Raw genomic sequence first — 11,455 nt, forward strand, 5'->3', positions numbered from 1 at the left:
CTATGGCGCGCGGGTAGTCACGAATTCTGTTCCGACCCTCCCTATGATCTTCCTCTTTATGTTTTTCCCTGCCGACTTAACTTCTATCTGGTGGCGTTCCTCGGTGTTCTCGAATAGAGGGAAGTTTCTAGTGATACCGAAGTGGTTGTAATCGCAGGTTGTGGAACATACATAGCATTGCATGTTGCCGCAATTTTTGACTGGATATTTCATCCTGTTGCACCCGTCCGACTTGACAAAGGGAGTTTGGCCTGTGTTCGTGATGTGTTAGTTACGGATACGTCAAAAGGTGGGATGGTTCGCATATTTGTTGCATTTCCGGATGAGTGCCATTGATTTTGCCTCCTCCACCCTCTGCGCATCGGTTACGTTTTGCTGGCCTCAGACGACACTAGCATAGCCCCATGGTTCATGGCTTTTGTTATGATAGATACGATAGCTGATGATTTCGCACGTAGGATCCTAGCAATAGAAGTTCATACTCGACTCAATAGGGGGGTAGATAGTAGCGAAGCCGCAAAATGGACACTAACTTAGAGGCTTAATACTATTCCTAGCAAGGAGTTCCTGGACTTCTTTGGCCTCAATTCGGTCTAGTGCCTTCTGAAGAGTATGGTCAATGAATTTCTTCCACTCCTATTGTGAGAATCTAGCACCATAGGGTTTTGTGGGCATGCAATGAATCTTATGCTGCGCTCTCCCGACGATAGCTTCGGCATTGCGATAAGCATACTGCACGCAAAACCACTTAGTATGGTCAGCCAGCACGCCAAATAGAATCAAGAACAGCACTCAATATCACTTACGTGGCTTTGCTCGGTATTGCAGCGTGTCATGCCAGACCGAGGAAAGCTCCCGAAGCAGCACTCACACTCAGTCGAGTTTTCATTACTTTGGGGACCGGGACTGATGCGCTATTTAAACCCCTCAGTTGCTAGGCTAGTAATTCTACTCCGTAGCCTCTCCCTTCGTTCCTCTCTAAGAGCTTGAATCGTAGCGTGTATCTTTCTCCTGACGGTGTGGTTGATCTTCGTATCGATCAGGCAGGGTTTAGTTCTCCTGCTAGTATTCGCGGCAGTATACTTCACCGCCCATGGCGGATTATCGACGTACCAATAGTCGACCATGTCGCTCAGCTCGAGGTAATATCTCCTGAGGTCGCAGTTATTTGTATCTAGCGCTTTTTGGATGTCTTTAGGAGGCACGAAATGAAATTCCAGGCTGATCAAGTTCTTTCTGGCGTGAGGTTAGCGCCCGTGGCTGCGAGAATAGAAGATCAGGGGTTCCTAAGAAGCCTTCATTGTAGATCCAAGATGCTCACATACACTTTTATTCAAGTCTGGCCGAGCTAGGCATATGCTGGCCCTCGTATTGCCGTTTGGTGCCCATTGTCAATGAGGTTGTAAGCCAGAGAAATTATCGATTGTTTATATCTCTTTGCTCTAAGGGCAAAATATGGAAATATAGTAATGTATGAGAGAAGACTTAGTGTTTCAGAGACTGTCCCAATCGACGTTCTTTATACCGTAGCCCTTATACGACTTGAGTCCTCGGATGAGACAGGGTGACGCCAAGACGATGTATAATCCCGAGTACCACACCCTCATAGACCTGCCCCAAACTCATGTGGAAGGTATCAAGCCCAAGCGCGAGGCGTACACGTTCCTGGAGGCTCATGCGATGATGTGGTCCCAGAGATTCGGCCACGAGACCCGATCGTTCCCAGGTGAAACTGATAGCGCGGTTCGAGCGGATGCTGGTATGTGCTCGAACCCACAGTATTGTTGAGTTCTGGGAATAGCAACCGGGAAATTAGAGAGTTCGTTCTCAGATCATCCCGCACAATCACTTCTCTCTTCTCGCTCTTGTACGGCACACTACCTCTCTCGTTTTTTCACAAAATGGGAGTACCCACTTGAAGCCTCACCCGAGGTGGATCCGATTTCAACGTCGAACGCGGTCTAGGGCAACCACGCCATCTCTCCTGGACATCTCCTACTGTCCTGCTAGGGAACACTTCCTACAAAACGGTAAGGCTGGCTCTCGATGAGGAGAGTATCTTGGCCACTAAAGAAGCATGTATACTATAGACGAAAGTTTTACGTGTGTTTACGAGTCACCAGAACGCCTGGCAACTATCATGGGAACAAGGTCTAGCCCAACTTTTGCCCTCCTTCAACTACAGTGCCTCTAAGGATTTGACTAAGGCACAAAAGAACCTTGCGTGCTACGAACACCCGGATATTGAGAATGAAATCGGGCATCGAGAGGACTCCACCGCCCGCCTCCCTCGGCTAGGCATATCCCGTTGGTACTATCAAGTGGTGTGTCTGACTTGTCCATCCGGATTCCACCCCCAACGCACACACATTTACACACGGTGTCCACTCTGCCTCATTTGGATCAAGATGTCCGGGGACAAGGCACAGTGGGGGAGAGACAACGTATACCTCTGAGGGTGTGGAGCCCAAGCTCGGGCAAGTACCAGAGTACCAGGATTGGAATATCCTGCTTCGGCGCCAAAGACATAACAGGGGACCTTAATCGTCCATTTAATCATCCGAGGCCGGGGACATTCTTTAGCTTCTCTGTATTGACCAAGTGCATACTGGACCTTCTTTTTATTGCTGCTTTCTACCCGAGATAACGGACTGCCATACTATCACTGTCTTGATCGGATTGGATATGGCCAACCACCACTAAAGTCTTACTTCCGAAGAAGCCTCCAGCTTGAACGGCAAGCTACAGCAGGACTTCGCTGCTAGGAGGCTTTCCTGTCTCATACGCGACGAGTATCTAGAGGATATTATGTAGCACAGAGAGTATATGGAGGTATGTTAGCGTATTAAGCCTATCTTAGCTGTGACTGTCACTGATTAAGACTAGCATAGGACTCTTCCCGATGCTGCTCTCATTGATATGCTGCGAACTGTACAACATCAACATGTTTATCCGTATGGAGCGAGATGTGCTTGATGCTCTTGATTGGGTCATTGGGCACCCGACTTTAGACTCATTTTCGTAATAATTGGTGGAGGAAGAGGGAGAGGACCAAGAGGTTGAGCACATGGCCGCCTATCTGCGCGAGATCGCCCTCTACCACCGGGATTTCGTTTCAATAAAGCCTTCGATTATGGCCCGAACCTCCCTCGCCCTTGCACGAACTATCCTTAGCCGGGCCGAAGCTAGCGACGGAGAACGGGATTAACCCGATTATCTAAAGCTGTCATACCACCTTCACAACCCTTCACCCACTCTGGTCCTCAAGTACTCGACTAGCCTCTTTTCCCGGGTGTCACAGAAGCTTACCAAGTTCGTGGCTAAGAAAGCTATCCTCACCTGCCGAGCTATTAATCCTACCATGCCTCATATCGAGCACACCAATAAGTACGCAAGCGACCTCATTAGTCCGCCCTAAGAGCGCCACGTAGAAGCCCGAGGCTATGTTGGATACTCCACTTTTCTTTAATATACTGTGAAATAGCACGTTCAGTATAAGACAAAAATGGCGTAGCAACTCAGATGGTATGCACCCACGGCAAATGTTAGACATCAAGTTCAAGACAAATTAGATACAGCTGTCGCCCCTCTGAATAGTGCTTTTGTTTTCGCTGTGTGTAGTTGTAGTGTAAGTCGATTCGTTGCCAGGTTCAAGCCAAAGCCAATGTGAGCACCTATTCGTGTTGTGACAACGATCTCACACCTTGATACAGCAAGGCACAACGGAAAGTACGCATGAATGACACGAGCTTTTGGGGAGTTGGTTCAAGGGGTTGGCGAGAGTATGTAGGAAAGGCTTCCACTGCCCAGCCAGTTACACTAGGAGGCTCTGGTTAATCTACTTCACGAGGCGTTCTTTCCATCTCATCCCATCGTGCCCCTGCTTGAACAGTCATGTAGGGATTCCACCAACAATCAGTAGTTACCGGCGACATCTTGGCTAAATTCTTGGCCCACCCGACCGCAGTCTTCTTTCCAAGTCAACGATCATGATAGCTTAAATCCATTTGTTCAATAAAACGGAGCACAGGAGGCGGCATGTTCAACAATTATGCAGAACGAGGGCGGAATCTTGGGAAAGTATAGGCATCGATACGCTAAGCACGGAGAGACAATGCTAGTATAGGTTACGAAGATGAGCACCCTGTTACAGGACTGAATTGAAAGGGTAGGTTTAGGAGGAAATGGCACACCAAGAGGTGTTCGTGAATACGCCACTATGATCCCCTTGCTCAGCGTAAGGATCCCGCATGGATATAAATGAACATATGGAGAACATAAAACGTAAAGTGGGCTAGGAGGTTTAACTTTAGGCACCTAGGTTCCAGTAAAAGGGAGTAGCGGAGGGAACCTCCACCAGAATGCGGAAAGAGGCAGGCGTAGGGCGCAAGGTAGACCGCACATGGGGAGGAAAGATGGCTTAAGAAATAGGCCATAGGCCGTCACCAGGCGTTGGATACGCCCTCAATCCTGCCGCGTCCCCATGGCTCATTCCTCGTCGCTCACATGCTGGCCTTTCCTATGCCTAGCGTTGGGAATATTTAATCTACAGCCTCTTCTCTCTTACCTGCCGTCCGCACTCCATCTACCGCCGAGTCTATTACCAGCTTAGATCTTTATAGCACCGGCTTACTTTTACGCTTTCAGCTTCTTATAGATCCCACCTCCTCTCCTTAAATAATTCGTCCCCTTACCACACCCCTCTAATTTTGGCCTATCAATCACGTCCATATACAGCTTACCAGCAGAAGACGGCAAATAGAGGCTCAACTCATCGCATCAGTCGTGCCTAGGCTGTCTAGAGCTTCGTCGTTGATAGCAGCGACGATATCGAATCCCGCAGCGCCTCTCCACTTCAGTTTCCACTATCAACCAACTTCGACCTCTCTCATAATGTCCATATTTATAACACAAACCGCCTGCGCCTACACGGCAGCTCCTCCTTCTCCTAAACAGCACTCGCGTACCAGCAGTGCTTTTAGCACTTCTGCCGAGCCCGATGAGGACTGGACCAAGATCTCTGACCTTGTCGAGCGTCGGCGGATACAGAACCGCATTGCTTAGCGTAACTACCGTATGCTACCCCGCTTGCCGATCCCAAGGACCTGACTTCCACCCGGCTTGACTCCCGATGATATCTCTAACCCAAGTCTAATTATCAGTAAGAGCTAACGCCCATGGCCTCCTGCAGGGAAGAAGCTCAAGCAACGTCTCGAGGATCTTGAGCGCCGCGCTGGCTTTTCTGGTGATTTCGAGCCCAAAGAGAAGCCACATAGGATCACAAAGTCAAGACGATCCACCTCTAAACCCTGGAAGCCATAACCTTGTACCGCCGCTAAGCCTGTCGTCTCTCAAGGCTAGTTCACCTACCCAATGGAGCCTGCTGATGGTCTTTTCCCCGGGATCTATAGCCCTCGAGCCCATTCCGACAGCCCCACTCAGTTCGCTTCCTCGACTCATTCAGCTTCCGACAACGACCCCGCTCAGGCTTACCCAATAATGGCCATCGGTGACGCCTATCACAACTATACCCTCGCTTTTATCGTCCCCATAATATTTCCCTCGATCATTCACGCTAGCGCCGCCATCGAGCGCGAGCCCTACCAAGCTAGTAACGAGCTAGCCATCTCCGCAACATATCATTACACGCCTCCCATAAGTTTTAATGCCCCTTACCCCTACGACCAGCCAAACTTTCACATAAGTTATGCCTATTAAGCCCCCCTGCAGGGCAGCTTAAGACCAATTTACTAATACAATTCGTAGGCCCCTGACTCTTCCGATCACTCCTCCAACTGCTCAGAGGCTAGTTGCGAGTATCCTACCGAGCCTCTATCTATGCCAAACTAGCCCGGCCCGATTTACCCCCAAAGGGAGACCGAAGACTATATCTGCAATTTTCACCTGAATCTAGCTAAGACGACGACGATGACTAAGACATGGTTTGCTATCGATTATGAGCATGGCCAAATGTAACTAATGGAGTACGGGAAATGCTTTGAGCGAATAGATAAGCGGCGGTGGTGTTGGGCAGATGTTATCGAGCTACTGGAGGAATTAGATGACGAAGGTGCAATATAATGTATGGATGACGCGCTATCTGAGTTCTAAAGTTGTTACGATTGGCTTATTGCAAAACTGTGAGGCAGTGAATTAACTAGAAGATCCTAGGTTTTGATCTTGCTTGGGCTGACTGATGAATGCTATCCGGCAAGGCATTGGTCCTAAGGCACTCTATGTTGAACCTGATGTTCGTAAACGGGATGTAGGTGCGACGATCTAACCGCCATATTAATCCGTCTTGGTGAGGAGCCGAATGAGATAACCGCAGTGGTTGGGTTTGCTGGGTATGGAATCTCTTTTCCGGTATTAAGTACTTCAGGTTGTTCTGCCTTGATATGCACGAAGAGCAAGCAGTATTAGCTGACACCAGAACATAGGAAGGCCATCGTCTGAAAAGTAACGGCAAAAAAATAGGTCTTCTGTGTTATCCTTTAATGCCTCTGCTGGCTGGGCTGAATTTGATGAAGCTGATTAAGGAAGGGCTAGCCCAGGCGAGTCGAGCCGTTGGCTTGTATAGTCCCGTCATCTATGTCGCGAAGTGTGCTGTCGATGTAATTCCTAGTAGCACTGAGATGTAAAATGTGGCAAATTGCGCGATGGACGGCAAGAAGCTGAATAGACGGGGGGTTAATACCGGTGTATGTCTGTCTACTTTTGCTCCGTCGGTCGAGCTGCCGTATAAAATAACCTACTGTGCTAGCGGCAAAAGTGTAAAGTACCCTATAGTAGGTACTAAGGCAATTAGGTTATGCGGTTGCGGCTGCGTGGTGGGCATAACGTCGAAGGTCTAAACTTCTCTATTGGAGCTCATTGAGATTCTCGGAAGCAGATACTTAGCTACCGAAGAATTCAATAACACATAGCTTCGGCTCGCATGGCGGCCACATAGTAGCTTCGCCGTTATCAGAATTTCGCCTATTCATTTAGCTGCTTCATTAGGAAGGAGTAAACTTGTCGAGTTCTTTCTTAAGTAGGGCGTTCTGGTGGACTATAGCGCATAAAGGGCCCCCTTGGAATCGGCCATCTTCGCCCATTAGGTTGAGACTATTAAGGTGCTTTAGCCGCCTCACGTCCTAGTGAAAGCCCCCTTTATCTAGCAGCATCCGTTGGTTCGATAGAATTGGTTGAGCTTTTTCTGGCCTGGCCAGATATTGATACCTACCTGGAAAATGGTAGCTATATTGTCTTTGCTTATGCTTTAACTACGCTAAGTACTAACTGGAGAAAAACGGTTGCTTCCCTGGAAAAAAAGGGGGTCAAGCCGACGCACACGGATCTTTGCAAATGGTTTCAAGGAAGCTATACCCGAAGAGACTAATGGCCTTCACTACTGGAAATTCGAAGCAATATTTAATCTAGTAGCTTTTGATACTGTGATAAAGATTATTCACGGAAAGAACCGCGATATTTCTCGAACAGTGAATTTAGAGCTTCTGGCTGAGATGGCTGCCGTTATCGATGATTTGGAATGTCATGATAACATTTGGTTCTTTGCTAAATGATGGCCTGCCGATCTAAAATATATTGCTCTGCCAATAATATGCAAAGAGATCGCTCAGTTTATTCTCATTTCGTTTGTTTTCAACGACCCCATCCTATTCGAAGCCTTTACCAAGATAGCCATAATAAGCAATTTGGGCGCCGTACTAACGTTTGATCTTCCGATACCTACGTCCGAAGGCCCTTAGTAGGTTACTAATATCTTGACTCGCTACTTAAGTAAAATAAGTATTAACTAAACTAGAATAGATTGAGAAGAGGAGGCAGATTGTTCTGGGCAAGTTGATTGATGATCTATATTATCTAGAACAACGATTGCTTAGCCAGGAGCTGGGCTGTAGCTTTGGATGTAGATCTATGTTGCTTGGGACATTGATTCAAAATATGAAAGCATGCTCTTTACACTCGCTATGACTACCTTAGCCGTTCTTCTCTTTAATTATTAGAGGGACTGTCGAGTCGTTACGAAAGTTTGAACCGCCAAAATACTACAGTTCAGTGCAGGAAAGCCCGCTCGGAAAATATTAAGGAGTCTGGAGGCTTTATTCTTGCCCTAACTTGAAGAATGTGGCATCCCGGGGGGGAGGTGCCCGAACGTCTCGTCCGCCATAACTGTTCTTTAGAGGATCTCATCAACCCTCTGTTATAAGCCGCGGAAACCGAGGTGAAAGGCTCGAGGCTGGCCCAATACTTATACCTCTAACCTTAAACTATCTCGAATTAGTGCTTGAGAAAGGTTTTTAGGCCGGAAATCGGGTATTCTGGGTAGATAGCCTAAATCATCGGCAGGTCTCGGTCGACTATCGCCAATCCAAGTGTCGAAGTGACTATAAGACCTCCCACTTTGTATTAGGTAGTGGAGGAAGAGGGAGAGGACCGGGAGGTTGCGTATGTGGCCGCCTACTTGCGTGAGATCGCCCTCTATCACTAAGATTTCGTTTCAATAAAGCCCTCTATTATGGTCCGAACCTCCCTCGCCCTTGCGCGGACTATCCTTGATAGGGACGAATTTAATGACGGAGAATGGGATCAACCCGATTATCTAAAGCTATCGAGCCACCTTCAAGATATTAGAAGAACTAAGAGTTCCCCCTAAGCTTCAGGATCAAGATTAAAGTTTGAAGTCCTATAATTAAGGTTCAAAGTCCTAGATGGGATTATTCAAAGATATAAGGCCCCAAAGGGCCTCTCATTGAGATAATGGAAACTTAACAAAGAATAATAACAATCACTACAACAAGAACTTCCTTTTGTTAAGTGCACTCAGCATTCCTGCGCGACACAACAACACAAGACCCTTCACGCATATTGGTCTTCAAGTACTCGATTGGCCCCTTTCCCAAAACCGCACAGAAGCTGGCCGAGTTTGTAGCTAAGAATGTCGAGCTGAGTCCTAACATGACTCGTATCGAGCACACCAAGAAGTATGGAGGCGACCTTAACTCGCCGCCCTAAGACAGCTGCTGTTGTGAACGAACTTGGTGAGGCTTCTGAAAGAAGCCACCAGCCACAATAACAAAGAAGGCAGCTCTGAGATAGCTACGTAGACATTCGAGACTACTTTTAGATAGTTATGCTACCGCTCTAAAATAGAGGACAAAACAGTGCGCTCAGCACAACACAAATAGCTCAGCAACTCAGTTGGCCTGCACTCCATGCACTTTTTGACATCAAGTTCAGTATCAGCTGACACCAGCACATAGGAAGGCCATCGTCTGATAAATAACGGCAAAGAAATAGGTCTTCTATATCATCCTCTACCGGTACACCATTTAAATCCTACAATGAAGCACGTGGGAACAAAAGGCACCATCTAATATAGTATTATACAATTCATTGCACGATAGGTAGATAGAACCCCTCCGGGTCTAGATGCGTATGCCTTAAGCTTCGTTTGATCTCTGTGGTGACCGATTATTATTAATCTTTTGTTCGGCAGGTCTTTAGGGCTAGAATGGGGTTGACCCTTGTTGTGGTCCATATAGGTATGTCGGACCCGAACTTCACGCTAATAGGTATGGCTATATGTTGTTTTATTCCTAAATACTCTACTGTATAAGCCTTATTCTAAATAGACTATCTAGAGATAAGCGCACCGAATATCATTCGGAAGGGAGATCAGACGGCTCAGAAATACCGATTTTTACGGCCAAATAGCGGCCTTGCGATCTCGGATTCTACTTATATTATCTAATTCCCGCCTATTCCACGTCTAAAGTATGATAAAATCCTAAATAGTGGCCCGCCTAGAGAATAAAAGAACCCAGAGAGCTGCTATTAGCAAGTGGTTAGGTCTGCATAGTAAATCCTTGTGAATATGCCATTGCTCGATATGTTAATACTTGCTGATTCCTCTGAGCCATCCGCGCTACGCCTGCTTAGCGTTTAAGGCCGACTTAGGACTCTGTAAGAGTCGCTTAGCTCGCTTAGCAACGATTGGGAAAATGCTCGATCGGTAAACGACTTTATATTGATTATATGCTCACGAAATAAAGCCGTAACTCGTCTTATATCGGAATCGGTGCTACTTAAGCGAAGAGATATGATAGCAGAAACTATCGCCTTTATGGAGGATCTTGGTTTTCGTTTGTTCTCCGTTCAATAACTGGCGTACGATATAGAATAGGAGGGGGATAGCGAAGATCAAACTACCTAGAAGCTTAATAGCTAATTCGATGAAATATCGGATATAATAGCGCGAGTGAAAAAAAATACCGAATCGCTGCATATTAGGACAAATGCCATGATCGAAAAACTAGCCGAGTGGATAAAGCCATAGCAGTATTACATCGTTTCTTAGGCATCGAACTAGAAAGTACTAAAGCAGATAGATGGAAGCATTTTAATATTAGCGGCCCGAGGCAGGGTAGGACGTTTTATGCTAAAGGGGTTGTAATTATACCTTATGGATGATTATTACTTATACTAGAGATCTTAGATTATTTGGTAATAGATCTAGGAGTCAAGTATCTCATCTAGACTTAGTATGCCTATGATAGCTCTATTGTGAGAGAAAGCTCTTATTTCGCAAATAGCTAGAAGAAAATAACCAGCCCCTAATCTAGCTGCTTATACTATCGATATTTAGTGATTCTAAGGGTTATTTTCTATTCCGTATTAAGCCATCATAAGCCATATTTACCGTACTACCTTTATCGTTAAAGATCGCTATCGGGGTAAACCCTAGGCCTGGCCGGTTAGTTCGCCCGGTTAGTCTTTAAAAACGGCCATACAGGGATAGTTTTTGTAGCCTTATTTTCCCTTATTGTTATTAAAACACGTCTATATAATGATCAGAAGTCTCGAGGCTTTTAAAATACGGTCACATAGTTGGCCATTCTGCCGCGTTCTAGGTAAACTTTCCGCGCTTTTTATTAAAAGAGATTATCTTATGGTGGTTATAACTAAGTTACTCTATAATACCTTAGCGCGTGGCTTATACCTTATGGTCGATATTAGGGGTCGCCTCGGCAAAGTATCTCTACTTACTAATGATACTAAAACGGAGTAACTTATATCGCGAATCCGTTATTCTTAGGTATAAAGATATCTAGATCATCTCGCCTATATAGTATTATCGCAAATCCTTGATTTATGATAAAGTAGGCATATAGTGCTCATAGGCATTAAACTCGATTAAGAACGAGTTACTATCTTGGGCAGAGCGAAAAGTCTATTCCTCCCCGTTATTAGATGCTATTATAAACCGAAATCCGCGAGTAATATATTTTTCTATAGTATCTTCCGCCTTTTAATAGATAGCTTTAGGAACTTACTAATAAAATACGCGCTTCCCTAATGTAAGACGGTAATATAGATATATGGCTATATACTTGCTTAGCATATACTGCATATGGCTTCCGTAGAAAGATAAAATACTCCTAAATACTAT

General features: G+C 46.0%; 2 protein-coding genes across 2 annotated transcripts; one reads left to right on the plus strand and one right to left on the minus strand.

Moving 5' to 3' along the window:
* NECHADRAFT_43740 (uncharacterized protein) lies at window positions 1-243 on the minus strand (the record flags this gene model as incomplete). Its single annotated transcript, XM_003045382.1, has 1 exon — window positions 1-243. A coding segment is annotated over one exon (243 nt), but the record flags the coding sequence as incomplete, so codon positions are not given.
* Window positions 244-1,208: 965 nt separating this feature from the next.
* Window positions 1,209-3,025, plus strand: NECHADRAFT_82166 (uncharacterized protein; the record flags this gene model as incomplete). The annotated part of the gene is made up of 6 exons (XM_003044974.1): window positions 1,209-1,246; window positions 1,339-1,402; window positions 1,531-1,759; window positions 2,098-2,324; window positions 2,815-2,832; window positions 2,882-3,025. The coding sequence occupies 6 exons, from the start codon at window positions 1,209-1,211 to the stop codon at window positions 3,023-3,025; spliced, it is 720 nt and encodes a 239-aa protein (XP_003045020.1).
* Window positions 3,026-11,455: the final 8,430 nt, after the last annotated feature.

Source organism: Fusarium vanettenii, assembly GCF_000151355.1.
Source record: "Fusarium vanettenii 77-13-4 chromosome 6 genomic scaffold NECHAsca_20_chr6_4_0, whole genome shotgun sequence".
Taxonomy (NCBI): domain Eukaryota; kingdom Fungi; phylum Ascomycota; class Sordariomycetes; order Hypocreales; family Nectriaceae; genus Fusarium; species Fusarium vanettenii.